Consider the following 23,573-nt stretch of genomic DNA (forward strand, 5'->3'; position numbering starts at 1 on the left):
ATGCTGCAAGTTGTAATGGATCTGTAGGTACAGCTACAGTACTGGTAACATATTCCTTGATACCATTCTCTTCCAGCAATAATGAAATTCTGGCTTTCCAGACACCAAAATTTGAGGCACCATCCAATCTGTCCTGATCTCTCAAACCTGCTGAGGCCATCTCAAAGAAATAAAGGAAAACAATAACTCGAAAGAGGTCAAACTCAAATTTCTTTCCTTTGCTTAGGGCAAACCTTTTCTACCCTCAACAAAGCTCTGATACCATGTAGAAATTCTATTGCAGTCACTGATTATTAATCTCCTATCTCATAAAAATTATTTAAATGCTGAAAATAAATTTACAGCTGAATATCGAAAAATAACACAACTGCAACTTCACTAAAAAATACGGAAAGAAATAAGCAACACAAGGACACAATATTTTTGGACAATCATCCCTGGAAAAACCCCTAAGGGAAAACCAGTTCTACAGATGGAAAATATATTAATCTTCAACAATATAAGAATTACAAAAGAATTCCTTGCCTCTTACTGGCAAAACTCTGACAAACTCCTAATATCTCCTGCTGATATCCTCCACTGCTATATCAACGCTATCATTGCGCCTCTTGCTAACACTGCAAGACTATTTGCTATCACTGCAAATTCTTCTCAAGACTTCTTATTTTCCAAATGACCCATGACCCCTTTTTATACTACTCTGTTGGAAAACCAACGGCCAAGATTAATTCAAACCAATGGCTGAGATTAAGACAACTCAATAATCAATAACTAATTTTGGCTATGAGGTGTCACCTAAAAAGAGCCACTATTAAATAACAATTGTTTTTATCCTAACAATACTTGTTTGACAAAAACAACCATTTTCTAATTCTAGGTCAAGACGAACAGCTGTCCAAAACTACCCATAACTAATGCTGTTATTTCTGGGTAAGGACGAACAGCTGTCCAAGCTACCCATAATTAACATATCTGATAATATATTTTATCCTACAAAATCAAATCAATGATATTTTTCATTTGTGCCATTCTCTGCAATCATGGTTTAGTTTTTTCTATTCTATGTTGGCTCTACCATTTCAACATGGTATCAGAGCGAAAACTTGTTTCTATGATCTGTGGCTAATGGAGGAATAAGATTGGGGTTGGCTTCTGCATTTGCTATGCTGCAGAGGAGACAAAGCGGCTACTGGGCGTGACTTAGAAGAACTGTAGATGGCAGTGATATGATTTCAGTGTTTGTAATGGTGAGAGAGGAACAATAAAAGGAAGGTGGAAGTGAAAATAGAGATATGATTCAAGTCCAAACGCCAAACTAGAATCTTGCAATCATGTTTCAAGAAAAGAGGTATGAAATGGACTATCTCTTTATAGGGTGACATCACAAATCTTTTGTTATCACTTTATTTGTCTTTGAGTGATAAAGATTATGGATAAAGTAGTTACAATTCCTAAATTCGAAGGGCATGAATTCCACACATGGCAAATTAAAGTGCAACTGTCATTAATTGAGAAAGATTTGCGGGAGATTGTGGATGGGACTGTAACAAAGCCACAAGATGTAGATGCAACAATGAAGTGGATGACAAAAGATCGTAGGGCCACGACATTGATTGGTCTTGGCTTATCAGATGCATACTTGCATCATATTGATTTATCAAAGACATCAAAAACAATATGGGACGGGCTCAATGTCTTGTTTGGTTCTCAGGCTTCCAGTGCCAAGATGTCTATTAAGCAGAAATTGTTCGGGTTAAAGATGAATGGAGGTGATAATATTATTCAGCATATAAGCATTTTTCGTTCTCTCCTTAATCAACTTGCAGGTATAAATGCTAATGTCATTGATGATGATGCCAAGGCAATATTACTTAACAGTTTGCCTTCTAGTTTTGACCATATTGTCTTTACTCTAAACAAAATAAATCCTAGCTTGGAAACAATAATCTCTTCTCTAATTGATGAAGGAAATAGAACTAATAAGAACTATCAACTTCCTAAAGAATGTGCTTTGGTTGCTAGGAATAAATCTAATGTTTCTAGTAGAAGAGAATTCAAATGCTTTTATTGTCAGAAAAATGGGCATGTGCAGATGAACTGTTTTCAACAGGCCAAAGATCTAATCGATGGAAAGTTAAAGAAAGATACATCTTTTGTTGCAACAGAAGGTGAGGCCAACTTTTGTGGATTTGCAGTACATAAAAATGACTCATCTGATGGTGACAGTCCATCAGATGATATAGGGGTTGATACAAGATTTCTACTTTAGAGAATAGTGAATATTGACAGGGGGTCGGAGGCAACGGAGGTAGGAGGATCTTTTATCATCTCGAGTTAGCTTCTCGCTCAGAGATGATCATTGCATGAGAAGCAACCTATCTGTGTCCCTATAAAGCCGAGGCTTGGCAGATTTGTCCCTAAAAAGGGGGCGCGATTTATCTGTGTTCCTGAAGAGAAGAGGGTGCTTGGTAGTGTGATTGTCCCTTCTAGGAGCAAGGGGAGGGACAGGATTGTGCAGGCATAGTGGCAGTGATCAAGTTTCCATAGCACTTGAGGAGGTGTTAGACACACTCAGAGGAGATGTGGACTGGACTTTCAGAGGAAAGGCGTCTCATGTGCATCACTGGAGGAGGCATTAAACACACTCAGAGGAGATGTGGAATTTCGGAGGAAATGTGTCTCATTGTGCAAGGGAGGTGGGAACTTTTGTTCTTGTGTAGACAGTTCCAGGTGTTGCAATCAGGAGATCCACTGATGCAGTCAGTGAGGAGGATTGGTGAAGACGCTTCATCAAAGTCACTCGAGGGTTGGATTAAAACCCTTGCAACTTCCACTCTTGTTTAGATTAATGTAATAATGGGGGGAATGTTGGTGTTATTACATTAGTTTAGATTTAATCAATAAAACTACCAGCGGTTGTGTTTTCAGTTGTGCAGTTACACAACCATTTGTTGTTTTGTATTGCCTATTTAAAGGCACACATTTAGAATGAATATGAGTATCTAATAATATATTTTATCCTACAAAATCAAATCAATAATATTTTTCATTTGTGCCATTCTCTACAATCATGGTTTAGTTTTTTCTGTTCTATGTTGGCTCTACCATTTCAACACTCATGAAAAAAGTTACAAGAGGACATTACTATAGCTTGTACATAATTTCAATAAATAACTATACAACTTCAAATAAGCTATATTGTCTTGATGACAGTTAACTTCATTTTCCCTAAATAGTGAACAAGCTATTTGACTTTAACCTTGATTACACTTAAATTATCCGAAATAATTGTGAAGTCCAATGCTGATTTAAACACAATTGAGTTCTAGCATGAATAATTTGAGAAAAGCATCTCCCTCAAATTTACAATCAACATACTAACAATTTTTTTTGAAATGAATATATTATAATCTCCTACACTAAAAAACTCACATCTTATAGAAGATTTACTTCTTTCCAAACATTTCATATTCTTTGTGAAATTGTTTGTTGGTTTGAAAAGAAGAATCGGGACAAAATTATACGTGAAAGACTTTCAAGGTGCTCTTGTACTTGTTGATTCTGTGCGTCTGTGCTAGATACAGAAACCGGGTCCATCTCAAAGGGAATCCTACTGGATATCTGTTTGGAACTCAAATTAAGCAGCCAAAAGTGAACAACAGGAAGAATATTAAAATTATATTCTCCTTTTATAACTAGTTTAAGCCTGCTTCCATGTATAGACTTCCAAGACAAATATAACATTTTCACATGGCAGTACGCACCATTACAATGGATTTTAATGACAACATGCAAATGCAATAGATGAACATCTAGCATTCACTTTGAAAAGATTTGCAAGCTTGACCTTTTGTCCAAGTTAAAACAAACAATGTTTTATTCAATATTCTACTTGCAAGAAAAAGTCCAATGAATACCAAGAGGTGGAGAATAGTGTAATTTTTGTGCCCTAGATCAGTAATTAGATTTATGTCCTTTAATTATTCCCTAGTTTGTTAATCAGATTTGTAACATTTTAGTAAACCATAATTCAGTAAACTCAGAAATGAAGGAAGTAAACAAGAGACAAACACAAATACCCTGGGAAAACCTCCAAGGAGGAAAAACCCAGCATTAAAGACCCACAGGTCAGATTATATATTCTCCCTTAATATCACAAATACAATACTTAGCTTCCTTTTCAGATCTGATCCCTTTTGTATGACAGATATGCACTTCTAAGCTCTTCAAGTCTGCACAAAAACGGCCTAGGTCCTCTTGGACAATTTCGCACAAGCCTAAACAAGTTCACACTCTCCTTGTGTAAATTTGCACCTTTTACATGTAGAGCTGATTCGTTGAATGCTTGAATGAGTGAATTGTATTTGCAAGATGTCTTTATTTATGTGTCTTAGCCTTTATTAATTCAAGTCGGCCTCCTTTTTTTGGCACCAATATATTTATTGTGGCATGGAGTATTTAGGGTGGCGTGCAAGTATAGGGTTGGGCTCAATCTTGGGGGCATGTTACCCTTTAGGATAGGGCCTAGTCCTAAATGGGTTCGAATGTTGCCTTAAGGCAATCCAAATCCATATTGACCTAGTTACAACAACACTCCCTCTTAACTAGGGAAGAAGAGAATACATAATTTGAACCTTTAGAGCTCCATCTAGCACACAAGCATAGAATGGATCTAGCACACAAGCATAGAATTACATCTTCCACCTAGCACACAAGCATAGAAAGTGTAATACACAAGTGGTTCTTTACATAATTACAATTATCCATCTAGTACACAAGCATAGATTGGACACAATTCATTCTTGCACACAAACAAAGAATGATCAAAGTGTTGCAGATAGAGTCACTGAGATTGGAGCTCCCTCTCAATCAGGGTTCCGTTTTCCACAATACCAAGTCTATGTCTGAAGTATTCAAACTTCACTCTGGATAAGGGTTTGGTAAGGATGTCTGCAACCTGTTCATCCGTGCTAATGTACTTTAGTTGAATGGCGCCTCTTTGCACCATATCCTGAATGAAGGGATAGTGCATTTCCACATTTTTGGACCGGTCATGGAATACATAATTTGTTGACATCTTTATACAACTTTGATTATCACAATGAATGGTGGTAGGACCACTAGTTTGACCAAATAATCCAATGAGGAGTTTGCGAAGCCACACTGCTTCTCTAGATGCAACAGATGCTGCAATGTACTCAACTTCTGCAGTGCTCAATGCTATGGAAGATTGCTTTCTACATGCCCAAGAGATCACTGCAGAACCCAAGTTGAAGCAGATACCCGAAGTACTTTTCTTGTCCTTGACACTTCCTGCCCAATCTGAATCTGAATGGCCTTCCAAGAAGATTGAAGTGTTAAGCAAATACTTCAACCCATAACCAATAGTGCCATGCAGGTATCTTAGGATGTGCTTGGCAGCCACCGGGTGAACAAGTTTAGGCAAGCTCATGAACTGATTGAGGGCATTCACAGCATAACAGATATATGGCCTTGTATTGACTAGATACATTAATGATCCAATCAGCTGCCTATACTCAGATGGATCTGCAAAATCAGAGTTAGTTGTTGAAACACTTAACTTCTTTAAGTTAGATTCCATAGGAGTATGCATGGGTTTACAATCCATCATTCTAAATCTTTTCAGAATATCAATAGTATATTTTCCTTGACTTAGAAAAATTTCATTGGATTTTTGCCATACTTCTAACCCTAGGAAGTAATGCATTAGACCTAAATCCTTCATTTCAAATTCTGAGGCTAATTCTTTCTTACATCTTATGATTAATTTATTTTCACTAGTGAGAAATAAATCATCCACATACAAAACCAAAATAAGCATATCATCATTATAAACCTTTAGGTAAATGTTAGCATCAACATCATTCTTATGAAACCCTAAGCTTAGTAAGTACTTATCAATTCTTTCATACCAAGCCCGATGAGCCTGTTTGAGCCCATATAAGGCTTTCTTCAACCTGCAAATGTGAGAATCTCTTTTATAGATTACATAACCTTCTGGTTGCTCAATATAGACTTCCTCCTCAATAACACCATTGAGGAAGGTTGTCTTAACATCCATTTGATGCAGTTCCCAACCTTTGGTTGTAGCAATAGCTATTATAGATCTAATAGAAGTATATCTAGCAACAGGAGCAAAAGTTTCTTCATAATCTATTCTTTCCTTTTGAGAAAAACCACGAGCTACAAACCTAGCTTTGTATTTTTCAATACTACCATCAACATTATGCTTAATTTTAAAAAAACCATTTAGAGGAAACAACAGACTTACCTTTGGGTCTGGGTACAATGTTCCAGACATCATTCTTGATGATAGACCCATATTCTTCATCCATGGTTGATTTCCAAGCATGATGGGACATAACTTCTTCGACATTGCGAGGTTCAGACTCAATGATATTACACATCACAGAAATGTAGTTGGCGTGCTTTTGGAATCTCTTGCTATCTCTAAAGGTTCCTCTGGGAGCAGCAAATCCTTCAGCATCTTGAATTGTGTTTCTAACCCAAAGTGGTCTCTTCTTGCAGACCACAATATCCTGAGGTATATCGGTAGAGTGCATGGGTTCTGTTGGGTCATTCTGAACTTCCTGGTTTGGAAGGTCAGTAGACTACTCCTGTATCTTAGGGTTAGCATCAACTATTGAATCTTGATTTTCAATCACCATATCATTATTGTTAGATAATGAACCTTTAGATCTTTTGAAAGCAATATCTTCTTCAAAAGTTACATCTCTACTTACCTCAACATACCTTTGACTTGAAATGTAGATCCTGAAGGCTTTGGAAGATTCACTGTATCCCACTAAGATGCCTTTCTTTCCAAATGGATCCAACTTGGTTCGTTTTTCTTTAGGCACATGAACATACATCGGGCTCTCGAATATCCTTAGGTGGCTGATGTCAGGTTTGATTCCTGTAAAGGCTTCTTCAGGAGTCACATCCTTTAGGGCACGATGAGGACATCTATTCTGAATATAAACTGTTGTTTTGGATGCTTCTGCCCATAGAAAAGGTTGCAAGTCTTGATCATGGATCATGGCTCTTGCAACTTCAACAATGGTCATGTTCTTTCTTTTAGCAACTCCATCTTGCTGAGGATTGTAGGGAACACATAACTCCCTCTTAATTCCTTTAACCATTTTACTGAGAGTGGGAAGAGCTTGAAAGTGTAGATGTCCAAGTCTTCTATGCCATAGCTCGCATGATTCAGGGGCCTCATGAATGAGAGTTTGAATTGGATTAGCTGCAAGCTTATTTAAACTATCACATCTATTTCCAATAACATGAGCAGTTTGAAATTAGATTTCTTAGACCAAGCGAGTACTTTCCCTTCAAAAAATGCTATTTGCAAACCCTTATCTTCTAAGGTAGAAATGGAAATAAGATTTCTTTTAATACCAAGTACAAAGAGAATATCACAGAGTTGTAAGGAAATACCATAATCTAGTTTTAAAGAGGTAGTACCAGAACCTTTTACCGAGTATCGGGCATCATCACCGATTACCACATGAAGGTTGGTGTCATTTTCAATCAGATCTGAGAGATGCTCACGAAAACCTAAGATGTGTCTGGAGGCACCACTGTCAAGTATCCACGTATTACTGTCCGTAGGAACATTGCTGGATAGAGCAGAGATAAGAAGATGATCTTCACTTTGTTCGGCAACTTCATTTAAATTGACTTCCCTTTCCTTTGGATCATTCTAACAATCTCTGGCACAGTGACCATACTTATCACATCTGAAGCAATGAATGTGAGAGGAATCTCTTGACTTCTTCATTGGATCATAGGAGGAGGATCTAAAATCTTTGCTTCTCTTTTCTTTCTTCCAATGTCCACCTTTCCTAGATTTAGCTAAGAGAACATGATCTTTGTGAGAGTTCTTGAGTTTTCCTCTTACCTCAATTCGAGATTCCTCTTCGATGCAATCAGATTGAAGACGCTCAAAGTTGGGACGATCGGCTCTTCCACCAATGCTACGAATGAATGGTTCCTATTCATCAGGTAGACCATTTAATGCAATCATAACAAGATCTTTATCTGAGATTTGGCAATCAAGAGTACTTAGCTTGTCCTTTAGTTCATTGATCTTCATGAAGTAGGCTATGATTGAGTCTTCTTCTTTCATTTTCATGTGAAGAAGCTGTTGTCTTAGAGCAAGAGCCCTGCTGAGGTTGTTGACTTCATACATCCCTTCCAAGTGTTTGATCATTTCCTTGGCAGACGCAAACTTTGATATGACAGCAACAAGATGATTCTTGACGGATTCAATTATGATCTTCCTAGCCTTGAGGGAGTCTTTCTTGAACTGTTTTAGTTCTTCAGCATCTTCTGGAGGGGACAACCTTTCTTCATCTACGAATTTCCGCTGATCATTCTCTTCAAGGATCAATAAAATACGGACTTTCCAAGCAGCAAATTCAAGGGCTCCATCAAGTCTATCTTCAGCCCTCAAACCTGACATTTTAATCTGAAAACAAATAGCAGCTATATGCAACAAATGATTTACTAAAATCTGAAGTTAGTGACACCTTAGCTCTGATACCATGTAATTTTTGTGCCCTAGATCAGTAATCAGATTTATGTCCTTTAATTATTCCCTAGTTTGTTAATCAGATTTGTAACATTTTAGTAAACCATAATTCAGTAAACTCAGAAATGAAGGAAGTAAACAAGAGACAAACACAAATACCCTGGGAAAAACCCAACATTAAAGACCCACAGGTCAAATTATATATTCTCCCTTAATATCACAAATACAATACTTAGCTTCCTTTTCAGATCTGATCCCTTTTGTACGACAGATCTGCACTTCTAAGCTCTTCAAGTCTACACCAAAACGGCCTATGTCCTCTTGGACAAGTTTGCACAAGCCTAGACAAGTTCGCACTCTCCTTGTGTAAATTCACACCTTTTACATGCAGAGCTGATTCATTGAATGCTTGAATGAGTGAATTGTATTTGCAAGATGTCTTTATTTATATGTGTCTTAGCCTTTATTAATTCAAGTCGGCCTCCTTCTTTTTTTGGCGCCAATATATTTACTGTGGCATGGAGTATTTAGGGTGGCGTGCAAGTATAGGGCTGGGCTCAATCTTTGGGGCACGTCACCCTTTAGGATAGGGCCCAGTCCTGAATGGGTTCGGATGTTGCCTTAAGGCAATCCGAACCCATATTGACCTAGTTACAAACAACAAATAGATAGGAGCATCCTCAAATGGATCTATTCAGTTTTTGTAGAGCTCGTTGAAGCTGAAAGTTACATAATTTGAAATAAGTAGAGATGAATGAACAATGCAATGTTTTTTGTCACTAGGGTAATCATTATAATCCTTTCCCTGAATTCTTGTAAGATCAAAGCATAACAAAGATGTAGCAACCTAATGACTCTCATGCAACATCTCTGGAAACAGAGGCACTGACAAAGGGTTGAAATGTACTTTTCTTTACCCAAATCTGTCTTACTTTTGGAGAAGCTTTTATGTATAATGTAGATTGTAACAAACTAAAATTTTGCTTTATTTCAATTAAGCTAAACTTGATATAGGTCAAGTCAAGCAAAATCCAAGGCAACATGGTATTTTTTTAACAATTTGCATATAAATTTGTTGAGTTTTAACGAGTAGATAAAACTGATAAACACACAAAATAGCAAAATGAAATACTATAGAGACAAAACACATAACGCAGTAAATTACATGGTTCACCATTAAAGGCTACATCCACAAGAAAGCAGGGAAATATCTTGTATTATCAGGTTATATGATACATGATTTGTACTCATCCATTTATACAAAAGGTCGTGTGAATGTTGGACTTCACATTCTCAACAACCTCCCACTTGAAGTCCAACTCATAGAGCCATGAACAGTCACATTACCTGCGTTTATACTTTCAATGTCCCATTGTAACTAGGCTTAGAGAAGATTTTAACTTCACCAAATTATTTTCAAGAACACTTCGGATGAGTCTTCTCCAAGTGATTGTGGAGTCAAAAATTCTTTATATCGCAAAACAATTTCCCCCTTACTCAAACTATAACCAAGACGCTCTAGGTCCACATAGAAGTCCATGCCATAAATACTAGTTGATGGATCATATATGATCCCCAAATCACTATGCCCCTGAATTTCGAAACTGCTAATATTTTTCATGGAGCTTGTTATGCATATCATAAACATACGTTTCCACTGCATTTTTCTTTTCCTTGGTCTCTTCATAATTTTGTCCTGTAAGGCCATTTCAAATTATTTCTCTACATCTTTTTGCAATTCTGCCCGTGCCAGCCCAGCAAATATTATTTCTACAAGAGGCAATTCTGTTTTCTTGGTCCTCTTCTTTTTGACCATTTTCACCTTAGCATCAGTCTCCATCTGGATAGTCTTATCATCTAGCTCAAGAGCTCCATTCTCCGAAGTTGCATCCCAAGTCAATCCTGCAGGATAGCACCAGGTGTGATGTCTCCAATAGAAGTTGCACCCACATCAGCAAGCCTCCCAAGAGTGGGTGTTTCGTCCCATCTATTATGCCTATTAATTGCATGCGTGGCATCAACATTTGCCCTCCTTGGTGTCAGTGTGGCATCCCAATCTGAAGAAATCTTTGCCTTTTTGATGACATTCTCTTGTTCCTGAGCCTGATCCCAACTATTCCTCCTCTTCTGAGATGCCTGTGACACATCTTGCTGAGTGGCACCGATCTTCTTCCCCTTCTGATACTTCTTCGCAATCAACCTCAACGTTTCCTCTTTCTCCCTCTTCATGGCCTCCTCACACATAACATCTGCATAGGTTCGAACTGCAGCGTTTGGTGTTTTGTCCCCCACTGAATCTATCAAATCTTCATCCCCATGGCCTCTGACAAAAAATCTGCTGCCCTTGTTGTAGAGGGGCATGAAATCTAGGTCGCCATTGTAGAGGCTCACATCGTAGGCCTCCCACTCCTCGCGACTTTTCACCTACCCGTCCACAACCAATCTGGGATTCTTCCCGCGGCTTTCAACCTCCTTTTTACCCTCAATCAACAAATAACAAAGATGGCAGTACTGATGCCCAAAACTATTTGTACTATAGTGGGCTCTCTCCAGCTCTAGCCACGTCATCTCCACGTGTTCCTTAAGATAATTGCCGTTAGACAACTCGTCATTGTCTATTAATTCCTGGATGGAGTTAAGTACATTGGCATCAGGGGAGCTGTCCATCTTTTCGCCTAATTCAGCTGCAATCTTCTCAAAGTCGTCTGACTTACACTGTCCAACATTTTGGACAACAATAACCTCCTTTGCTAAAGAACCAAGCGAATACTCCTCAGTTTCCAAAGTGCTAAGAAATTCCTGACCAACATAATCAACTTCATCATCTAATTGATCCAACAACCTCTTTCAAGCAGCCAAAATCTCACACAAAGGCGAATCTGAAGTAAGATGAAGAACTCCCACTTCAGCATGACTCTCTTCCATATTTGCTCAAAAACTTCACAATTGCTCCTTCGCTTTAACCAAGCTCTGATACCAATTGTTGAATTACAACGAGCAAATAAAACTGATAAACACACACAAAACAGCAAAATGAAAATAGAGACAAACATATAACACAGGAAATTACGTGGCTCACCATTAAAGGCTACATCCATGGGAAAATGGGGAAATATCTTGTATTATCAGTTGTATAATACATGGTCTGTACTCATCCATTTATACAAATATACTGCTAGCAAATGAAGAGATGGGAGAAGGCGAAAGGCCATGTGACTGTTCGACTTCACATTCTCAACAAAATTGCAGATAATGAACAGATACATGGTGGGTAACAAGGACACCACAATAAAGTCAAAGATCATGAAAATTTGAAGCAATCACTTGAATTATCAAATATAGTGAAAATTGATTGAGTTAACAGATCGTCAGTTTGTGTTTTGGAAAGTTCATGCCACAATCATAGTTCAGTACTCACTTCAGTATCATGCACTATTTGAGGCAGTGAGTCACCATAGCTTTGCAGAAAATATAATATAAATTCCTCAATGGGTTAAGAAATTTTACATTCCGACTTCCTTGAAGAAAATGCCATTAATTTTGTTTCAAGAGGGAAATGGAGGTCATAATGTTCCATTGACTAGACAAAGCTATCTCACTCATCCAAGCAGTTGTAATTCTTTCTTATGATTTTTCTAGTTTGCATTACCAATTCGTTTTTAGATTCTGAGTGTTGGGCTTGCAAAGATCAACCTTTAAAGCCACTGATAGAGGAAATTCTTCCTTATGCAGAATAAACGATAACTAAAAAGCATTCTTGTATGTGCAAGGATTTAAGGGAGCAGCAACGGAAAACCACACACATTTAATGTAATCACTAAGAGGAAATGATTAGTGTGTGATCATCATCATAATGTGACTCTGCAGGCTTCATATGGAAACTAGTGTGACAATTAAGGCTTTGGCGCTAGTCCACCTAAAATAATTGTTCCCTCATGTTCAACACACCAGAAAAAATCTGGAATAGTAGCCACACCAAACTTCCATGACAATCTCTGTGGATCGCTGATCAAGTTTCAACTTTCTGGTTCGTCTTAGTTTAGAACATGCAGGTGAAACAATGGATTTACAATTGAATTGAACTTGTTGCCTGCACAACCATCCACATCTCTTCTACAACATGTACCTCGTTTAAAAGTTATGGTGTTTGATCTTGGATTAAGATATTTCTCTTTACTCGAATAAAAGAGGAGCAGAAAATCATGTCGAGCACTAGGCTAACAGCCTGAGTGACTTTATCATGATGGTAGAACACGCATATGCTTATTGCTTGCTTCACTTGTATCATCAATAATATTTCCATAAACACTGTTCATCCTTGCAATGATGGCAGCAATAGGCAATCCCTTATATTTCTGGTGACAAACTCAATAGTCAACGTATACAGAGAGGTTTGAACTATCACAAAATTTTGTTCCATGTCGCTTCTCGAGAAAGACCAAATGCAGTTGCCAACTTATAGCTATGACGACAGGAAATACCTCCTTACCCTCAACATCGCTCAAAACAGATGTGTTAGATATAAACCCGTAAACCATTAACAGCTTAGGTTATCTTACTAATCCTTAATAAATTTTGTATGTTTCAGGGAGTTTCCTGTCTTGCATCAGGGAACTATCCACTCTGTTTTTCCTCCCCGATCCAACTGCATTCATCACATAGAAACCTTTCAACCTCCCTATCATTCATCATTTTTCTTATTTCTTCAGAGTCAATTCACCAGGAAACTTCAGCATAGATGCTTGATATCTAAACATGAGATGCGGCATCCTTGGAATCCAAGTCTAAAAGATGTTCTGCAACATGTTCTTCTAAATCTATGTTATCATTTATTCTACAGACTCCAAGCAAACAATGCCACAGCTTGGCATCAGGTTCTACTGCATTTTTTTTAATTAGGTCTTCTGCCTCATCAGGGTGTCCAGCATGAACGAGAAGGTCAACCATATAGCAGTAATGCTCCATGGTAGGTGTAATATGATTATGTTGAATCATGCAATCAAAATACTGCCTTCCCGCTTCCACCAGGCCTGCATTGGAGCATACAAACAATATAAAATTAAATGTGGCATGGTCCGGGTTGACACCAGATTTCTTCATTTGTTCAAATAGTTTCAGGGCCTCATTGCCATGTCCACGCATGGCATATCCTCCTATCATTGTGTTCCATGAGATCAAGTTATGTTCATGCATTCTCCCAAATAACTTCTGTGCATGATCTATTCTTCCACATTTTGCATACATATCAACAAGAGCATTTTCCACAAAGCTATTGGAGTGAAATCCACTTGTAATTATCTTCTCATGTATCTCCATGCCTTTTTCTACAGATGTCAATTTTGTACATGCTGGAAGAACACAAGCAAAGCTGAATCCTGTGGGCTGAATGTCTGCTTGATACATTTGGCAAAACAGTGTCAATGCTTCCTCAAATGGCCCATTCCTGGAGTACGCTGCAACAATTGTATTCCATGACGCTACATCTCTGCAAGACATTTTGTCAAATAAATCCCGTGCCTTAGCCACGTTCCCACATTTTGCATACATGTCTACAAGGGCACTACTCACAGCCAAATTACCCTGAACTCCACTTCGAATTATTTGTTCATGTATATTCGTACCCAGTTGCATATCTGACAAATTGGCACATGCAGGGAGCACAGAGGCAAAGGTTTTGGAGTCTGGTGTTATGCCTTCAAGTTGCATTCTATGAAAAAGCCTAAGGGCTTCGTTAGCATAACCATTCCGCACACATCCTGAAATCATAACTGTCCAGGAGACAGTGTTTCTTTTAGGCATTTTATCAAACACGTGGCGTGCACGCTTTATCCTTCCACATTTTGCATACATATCTACAAGAGAACTCCCAACAAAGACATTAGACTGAAACCCGTTTCGAATGATCTCTTCATGGATTTCTTTTCCCTGTTCTAGACTCTCACAAGCTGCGAGAATGCTCGCCAATGTCATTGCATCCGGATTAATACACAGCAACCTCATGTTCCTAAAGAGTTCCAGGGCCTCATCAAATTGCCCAATCCGCACATATCCTCCAATCATGGTTGTCCAGGAGACGGCATTTCTTTTCTCCATCTTGTCAAACAAATAACGTGCATTCTCTAGACTCCCACATTTCTCATACATATCAATAAGAGCATTCCCTATAACAATATCAGAGTCCAATCCTCTCTCAATAATCTGCCGATGCATTATTTTCCCTTTTTCCTGTCCTAATATTTTCCCGCAAGCCTGCAAAGCAGTCGCAAACACGAAGCCATCAGGTTCAGTCCCTGCTGATTGCATTTGGTCAAATAATCTTAACGCTTCCTTGAAAAATCCATGTCTTCTACAAGCTGCAATCATCATAGTCCACGAGAAGAGGGTTCGTTTAGGCATTTCGTCAAACAATTTGCGTGAGTCTTTCAAACTGCCACATTTAGCATACATGTCTATAAGGGTGTTGACCAAAAAATTATCTGACATAAAACCTCTCATATTCATGTGTGCATGGACTACTTTTCCCTCTGGCAAGGCGCCTTTCTCGATGCAACCATGTAAAATTGATTGATACAAGTAAGTGTTTACACGGTAGTCCATAACATGCAATATTTCCAGAGCCTCTTTCAATAAGCCCTGCTTACAGAGTGTATCAAATTTCCGATGAAATTCATCGTGTGTGTCATAGTATTTTGTTTTAACTGCATTTCCAGTAACATTCCTATGATGGTCATTAAGTAGTAAGTACAATGTAAACATTTTCTTCTTCTGGGGTTGTGGCAATCTCATTGTCATTGCTGTTATTGCTCTCTGTAATGTGTCGTTTTCATTACAGAAATTTCACCTCCAGAATTGTGTTACGTTTTTAACCTTCCAGCATTGGTTGTTTACGTCTTATTCGAGTATGTATTACACAATGAATCTTCAATCATGTCCATCCCTACCCTCCAGCCTTCCAATGGAGATTGAAGTTTGGCTCTGTATTTATTTGAACTGTGAAGAGCTCCAAAACAATTCCGTTTCATGATTTTGTGAAATGTTGGGAAAACAGAATTTCCTAAATATAATATAGGATAATTAAATAAATAAAATGTATACACATCAATATAAATCAATAATTAGTGTGACCCTTGTAGGAGAGAAATCATAATATTATTAAATATTATTTGTGGAAAGTAGATGTGAGAGATTATGCTTTTGGTTTTGGGTTAGAGGAAAAAGAACAATTATGATATATTGTTAAAGATCAATTGTTGAGGAGTAGAAATGGAGATCTTTGTTTTTATATTATTTTGGGATTAGAATAGTTTGTGAACATTATGTTATATTGAATATGCAAATTTAGGTCGATTATGTTTGTGTGAATCTATCTTATAGCTTATGAAAGTGATATGTTTCAATGTGTGTCAATTTTTTGATTCACTTTATTTGTTGGTGTTCATTGATTGTCAAGGATTGGTGGTGCCAAGAAACATTGAAGGGAGATGGTTAGATTATAAGGTTTGTGTTCCCCTAGGTTGACCCCCTTGATAGGAGTGAATCCTTCTACTATGCATATTAAACTTTTCCTAGCATATTTTTTCCTTTCATGCAAATGATAGCTGATAATACTTGCAAATTATGAACAAATAGACATTGAATGCCTTTAAACATGAGCATAGCAATAAGGATGTGAAATGTGTACCAAGTCAGCTCATGGTGGGAAAGAATTAGGATTCAACCAAAGTTTGAGTTTGAAATTTGAAATTGTGGGGTCAAATCCATAGGTGCAGGATCAATCCTACACATGTGGGATTGTCCTATGATATGAAAACAAAGCATTTGGGTGGCCTATGGGTAAGGTGGGGCCAAGTGTGAGAGAGCATGTGTAAATGGGGATGAGTAATGACATTAGAAAATGAGCCCAACTTTGTAGAAGAGTGCAATGTTTATCAATATGTAATTATATTAAGTCATTCATCAAAATGGGCCCAAAACTAAATGGGAGTTGGCATGGATAATGTCAATTTCACCTTTACACGGTCTCACTTTGATGTGCGTGCAAATCCTAAAATTATGACATATCAAGTAAAGTATGTAAGCACTCACAAACATCCTTGTAAACTGAATATTTAGACTAAAAGATACCAAGAACCAATAAAAGTAGTGAACCCTTATAGATCTCATCATGTAATTCCATCGATTCACATGAATGCTTACTAGGAACTTGCAAAATAAAGAAAAATGTACAACGAGTAGCTTTTTTCATAGAAGTAACAATAATCACGGTGCAAATTAAATCTAATTTTTGTTAGACATGAAAAAAAGAGAAGAGTAGGGTTAGAATTTTTTTTTCACTTATATAGAAATTGGTAATAATCCACTTGGTATAGTGGCCATAGGATGGCATGTCATGTTAATATTTTGACATGTCGTTGTGTGTGATAGTGATTTATTTGGCCAAGGTAGAAAGTCTTTGTGTAAGTGCCTATTACTATCTACAACCTCACATTAGGAGTGTTAGTAGAAAAATATGTCTTCCCTCCAATTAGTGGCATCAATTAGATGTAAAAAATTGGGGAAGGGGAAAATAGTATGTAAACGCAAGATAGACATGTAATAATGTAAATCATGTAAAATAATAACTATAGTAAATGTATCACATAATAAGAAAGTGAATCATCTCAAAATATAAGCCTTATAACCACATGGGCTAAGGATGATCATTGAGGTGTGTATAAATTTTCCTCAATATAGACAATAAAGAATGGTGATGCAACCCTTAATGGCTAGAAACAAGGTCTTTCTAAGCACATAGGACACTATGCTAACATATTCCACCAATGTGACATTCAAGAGCACAATAATGCATCGGTTAGGTGAGGTGATAAGACCCTAGTGGTAATTGAGATCTTGATACATGACATTTCATGTAATTAACAATGCAAGAAAGGTTATGGTATCCCTAGTTTGACTCTTAGAACATGGTTAGGTCATCCAAGAACACAATATGAAAGTTAATGCATGATGCACGATCCCTCCCAATGTGGTAAGTAAACTTTTAGAAAATAGTTAGGTCATGCAAACACAATAATGCAAAATGTGATTGTGAGAATCCATGTCAAATTAAATGTAAAATATGATAATGAGAGTGCATGTTAAAAATTTTTGCCCCCATGCAAGAAAGATATTATGGTGAGGTATAAAGTTTTTAATGGGCATGAATCATGAAAAAGGTCTAATCACATAGATGATGAGGTAATATGGCCCTTAGTGGCCTCATAACATTGTTTGATGATCAATAATAGGTGATCATGTTGATGAGTGGGTTTGAAAGTACAAATAAGTAAGATGTAAGCATGGAGACACACATAAAATTGTGTTGAGGAGATTGATATAGCTTTTATATGTGACAATAGAGATTTTTTCATTCAAAAGTATATGAGACTCCAATTAGATCTAGATGTGAGATGGGCAGAGTGAGATAATTTCAAGATGGAGAGAAAACATTGGGAAGCATAGAGAGACAATCCTACACCTTCTAGTGATGTGATAGTCGATTATTTGATATTGGATTTGTTCAATAATTAAGACACTATTTTAGAGAAACAAGTGGAGATAGGTTGTCTTTATGAGGATATTGAGTGATTACATTGGAAAAATATTGTATTGAAAGACAAGACATTATTAAGATCTTTATTTAGGATCCATAATAGGACCCACAACAATCATTATAGTGGAGTGGGGAAGGAATTCTTTGGGTCACCTTCCTCAAGGCATAGAGGTTGTGACAATGTTGGCTCAATAATATGTTTGCACACTTGATAGATATAAAAAACAATGATTTATGATACGAGACATTGATACTATAATTTATATATGACTTATTTAATATCACATCTGATTTTATGAACTTACATTTGGATGATGTTATGCTACATATGGTTGATATTAGTTTCTATGTATATGTTTGGTTTTTTTATGGTTAAGGTTCAAATGTATGTATGTGTTTATGAAGAATGTATCACAATTAATACACACATATTTTATCTATGGTGGTCAATGAACCTTATTTCATTATGATAGAAAATTAAAAATATCAATTGATTGTCCAAAAGAATCACATGTAATAAATGAACATGAAGCTATATTAAGATCTACACTAGGTTGAATCTGATGCTCTTTTCATTTTCCTTTTCAACCCTCTAACCATCACGCCAATAATTTTAGTCGATATCCTACTCCATGGTCTCATCTTTCCTCTCATGGTTCAATGAATTGATGTCATCTTTGTTCATTTTTTCCTTTTATTGTGGCTTTATATCCAAGTTTACGCATAACTTTGTACACAAGGTCATATATTTGTTTAATTGATTATTTAGAATTCTAGGATATTTATTTGTAGATGTATCACTTTCTAAATCACTTTTACACATATATACCTCCTCATCATTTTATTTTTTAACCTAGTGGTATCCTCACGTCCTAGCCTAGCGCCCAGCAACCTATATCTTGGGTACCTTCTCGGCGAGCTGAGGCGAGACTAGTCCATTGGAGGTGGCAAGACCACCTGATAGCCCTATCACCAGGAAAATCTGGTAGACGTCTTGCGACGTGAGTTGAACTCAGGACGATGAGGGAGAAAACAACCCACCCAAGCCAACCACGCTATCGTTTAGAGCTGAGCTCCTCATCATTATATGTAGGTGATCCCATAATAGTGTGTCCCACTTTTTGGTCTAAGTGGGACACTTAGAATCAACTTTTGAGCTTTTTTAATATGTGTTAGTTATAGCAAACAAATGGTAAAAAATCTGAGGATGATGCAAACTAATGAGTCATGACATTTTATGAGTAGATGTTGTATTTTTTTTTAAATTTTAGAAGAATTATTTCTATCATAGTTTTTATTTTTCAATCAATTTTTATTTTTAAAGTGCATAAATTTTACTATGAGCATAAACTTTCTATAATTTCTTGGAATTAGATCATTAACTCTAATGCCTAGTGCACATATATTTTTTATTAAATAATTTATTAATTTTTGAATTATTATTAAAAAAATTGTAGACCCATATTATTATATAACACATTTTCTTGAGATAAATCAGTTAATTTTTTTCTTTTTCTTTGATATAAGGACATCCATATGGATTATAGTGCATTTTTAAAAATTATTTTCTTGCAAAGTTTAATATTTTTCTCGTATACATACCTGGTTTTTCATTATGGATTGACATCCATTATAAACTTAAAAAATATAATATTAAATAAAATATTTTGTGTTTGCAAGTATATGAAATAGCAACAAGGAAGGAGAGATCATCACAATAGATGATGTGTCTACAAGAGAGGAAGGCATGTAGGTGTTAGTATACATGATTGAGTTTGGAGATATTATAAACAAAGAAGAGTGGAGTAGTGCAACTATGGAGGAATGTGAACAAGAGGTAACAACTAGGGAGATACTACAAGTTCCTAGTCCAAACCAAGGGAGATTTCCATTTGAGGAGAAAGGAAACAAAAAGTATAACAAGGAAGGCATAATGGATAACTATAGAAATGAGAAAAAGTATAATAAGGAAGACATGATAGATAAGTGCAGATGAGACGTTGGATGTGGGAATGGTAGGATTCTCAATGTGATACAAGGGAAATTAGAAAAGGAGCCCAAGTGTGAGGTTTCAAGGGAAATAAAAGAGGTAGCCATAGAGATACAAATAGAAACAATAAAAGAAAATGAATATAAAGCTACATATATTAACAAGAGAGACTTTGCAATGTTTTAATTTGGAGTAGCAAGTGATAATAGAATGATGATGCACATAGATGCAATATATGATGGTAGAAAAGATCTTCCTTGATGAAAATAGAGAATCAAGGTTCATTTTATTTTTTTTGTAACATACTAACATGAATTAAGTGGGAAAAAACATGTGGAGGCAATGCATGGTCCAAGGAGACTACTCCAATCTATGGACATGAATGAGGAGGAAGAGAAAATGTCATCCAAATAGAAAAAGATGAGAGAATGCACAATTCTTTGTGTAAGGTGTTGCAAGAGGTGGTAGCATATGATGACACAAATGTATTACAAATGAACCTAGAAAGTGATTGTTATAAGGAGCCTCCAAGTATGATAAGGAAGAAGAAGGAAATACTTATCACTACAACGATAATCAGTGAATTTGTATGATTATTTTATCCTCTAAGGGATAAGGAATTAATTTTAATTGAAGGTAAAATAGGTTTTGAAGGGACCCCAAAACCCTTTACACTAAACCATAGGATAAAATAAATCTTAGCAAAACAACAACAATTTTTTTTCCTAAGTGAACACCCAAAAAATTGCAACACAGTAGAAGTGGTACAAATGGAATTAAACATAAAGAAGAGTATAATATAGATATTTGAAGGTTTCTTCAACTTCCATCTCCTATTAGTATAATTCTTCCTATAGTTTGGTGAAACCCATTAGTCTTGATTTTCACTCTCAAATGAGCTCTTCTTCCTTTCATGAGTTCTTGTGCTCAACCTGACTTGATCCTTTTTGTCATGTTTTCCCATCCCCTACATTATTTGTCTTCCATGGAACTCTTTCATTTTTTTCCATTAGGATTTTATTGCCAATAATACTATTTTGAATGGTATATTTTCTTACCTCAACTAAACTCTCTAGATTTTCATTGATGGACTTCATCTTTTGTTGAATGTAATCACCCTTTCATTGACATCATTTTCCCATTTTTATGGTCATAATCACTACTTTAAACTCACTATTCATATTGGATAGATCCTTCTCAATTTTCTCAAATTTCCGAACAACTTCCCATCCCTGAAGGATGCCCAATTCCTATTCACTAGTTAATTGGTATTAGCTACCAAATAAAGGTAATTTTTATTAGTTTTTGCATAATAAAGGTAATTTTGATACTTGGTGTGATGAAGCATGATATTTTTATTAGTTTTTGCATAATAAAGGTAATTATAGGTCCAATGGTGGGCATGAAGACAATGAAGGAAGAGGTGCATTATTTTGCACAAGGAGATAAAGAATAAGAAAGGCTAATGGATGAGTGATTTGAATACATCATGTGAGTTGAGCTGAGCCTTGATGAAAAGTTCACACTAGAGGAGGAAGAGTTTATCAATAAAATATTTGATAATTATCTTTAATAAAATATTGGGTAAATGATGTAGTAAAAGAGAAGGATAAGAGTGAAGGAAGAATAAATGAGGAATAACAATAGCTCAATCTTTTGGCTAAAGTTTCAATCCACTCTTGATGGTGTAAGTATCTCTTGTATAGCACCAAGGATAATTGATTTGCAAGTATAAATAAGATATTTAGGCTAGTGGAGGATAAATGGTATGTTGGATACATGAAAGAGGTCCAAAAATGTTTTAGGTAGGATAATGAAGAGAAGGAGGACTTGTATTGAAGGAAAAAAGAATGGAGAAGGAAAGACAATCAACTGTAAGTTTAGTTGCAACAACATAACTTATTAGTTGTAGTTGTACAGTTTTGATATTGAGCAAGGAATTACAATTTTTTAACCTTAAGAGTTTGATGCAAGGATGTCATGTAAAGACCAACCAACAACCCCATTTTTAATTGTAATTTAAAATTTAAATTTACCACCTAATTTAGGAACTGTCAACCAATTACCAATCACATAGATTCTTAGCCAAGATGATATAAAGGTTTGGTGATTTTAAATTGCTTGGTTCATTCTTTCCATGCTGATTATGATTACATTAAGATCAAATTTTATATTTTAGTGGGAAAAGGAAACACCAAAATTTTCGGTAGGATTTTGTGGAGTATGTGACGTAAGGAAGATGATAGAAGAAAAATGTGTGTGTAAGAGGAAAAACAATATTAGGTTGCATATAAGGAGAAAACTATAAGGAGACTACCATCCCATACAATTTGGGATTGTTTTAATTTCTATGCTACTAGTATGTGTGGAAAGAGGGGTGATTGGAAGAGATAAACTAGCTAGGGAGATGACTTGGAAAGAGATCATGAGAAACTATAAATGAAGAGGAGAGTTTTATTTTACTCCACATAGTAGAAAAGATGAAAAATGATGGAAAATAGGAATAAGAAAAAAATATGCCAATAACTTATGGTATATGTCTTCACACAATAGAGGTGAGCATCTAGACATGTGTGTGAGATAGTGAATAGCCAAAGTAAAATGATGAGTAGGGGAAGAGGGCAATAATCCTACTAGGGAAGGTTTAAAAAACAAAAAGATCATCGTGGGATCATGAGAGGACACACAAGAGAGATAAAATTAGACATGATTGAGTACATAGGTATACATGTGTTGTATGAATAATCTTGAAGGGTTCCCTTTTTCCATATGAGTATAAAAATATAATATAGATCTTTGATTGGAGTTTGGGTGAGTATATAAAAGAGTAGAAGTAAAGCTTTAAAGAAAGAGGAAGCTCACTTGATTCTTGATCTTGAAATGTGCAATACATGAAATATAGAGGAGTTGTATGAATGAGGAAAGGTTTATTTTTAATAAGAGTTGCATGCTTATTAAATTAAGTGAATGCTTGGGGTGAGAGGCATACCATATGAAGAGGAGTACACCTACATGGTTTTGTAAGATAGGGGAGGTTTACGTCCTCCCTTTTTGTAATATAGTTGCTTAATGCAAAGTGTTTGCAAGTTGTATTCTAAATACATTAATAAAAAATGGTCATTTTATTTATTGTTCAATGTGGTATACCATGTATTATTTTCAATGCTTGATTTGAGGTTTATTTTTAATATTTTCCATTTGATTATATTTTCAATAGTAGTTAATTTCTTTATGTGTATGTTGTTTTGTGTGTGTACGTCTTTCTATTATTGACAATGTTGGAGTGATTAGGACAATTATCTAATTATTTATGTCCTTTAATTACTTTATTCACTTAAGCTAAACTTAGGTTCTTTTTTTATTTTATTTAATTAGGATAATAATAGCTTAATTTCTCTAATTAATTATGATTGTGACACTTGGTGCTAGCTAATTTA

General features: G+C 36.0%; 1 protein-coding gene across 1 annotated transcript; it reads right to left on the reverse strand.

Annotated features, from left to right (window-relative positions):
* Positions 1 to 9,762: 9,762 nt before the first annotated feature.
* Positions 9,763 to 15,571, reverse strand: LOC131059930 (pentatricopeptide repeat-containing protein At3g03580). Its single transcript, XM_057992999.2, has one exon. The coding sequence runs from the start codon at positions 15,347 to 15,349 to the stop codon at positions 13,307 to 13,309; it is 2,043 nt and encodes a 680-aa protein (XP_057848982.2). The 5' UTR covers positions 15,350 to 15,571; the 3' UTR covers positions 9,763 to 13,306.
* Between the last annotated feature and the right edge of the window lie 8,002 nt (positions 15,572 to 23,573).

Source organism: Cryptomeria japonica, chromosome 7, assembly GCF_030272615.1.
Source record: "Cryptomeria japonica chromosome 7, Sugi_1.0, whole genome shotgun sequence".
Classification (NCBI taxonomy): domain Eukaryota; kingdom Viridiplantae; phylum Streptophyta; class Pinopsida; order Cupressales; family Cupressaceae; genus Cryptomeria; species Cryptomeria japonica.

Bases quoted from the DNA above. Each gene is read 5' to 3' on its own strand.
- LOC131059930 (XM_057992999.2), bottom strand. From the start codon at position 15,349: ATGACAATGAGATTGCCACAACCCCAGAAGAAGAAAATGTTTACATTG.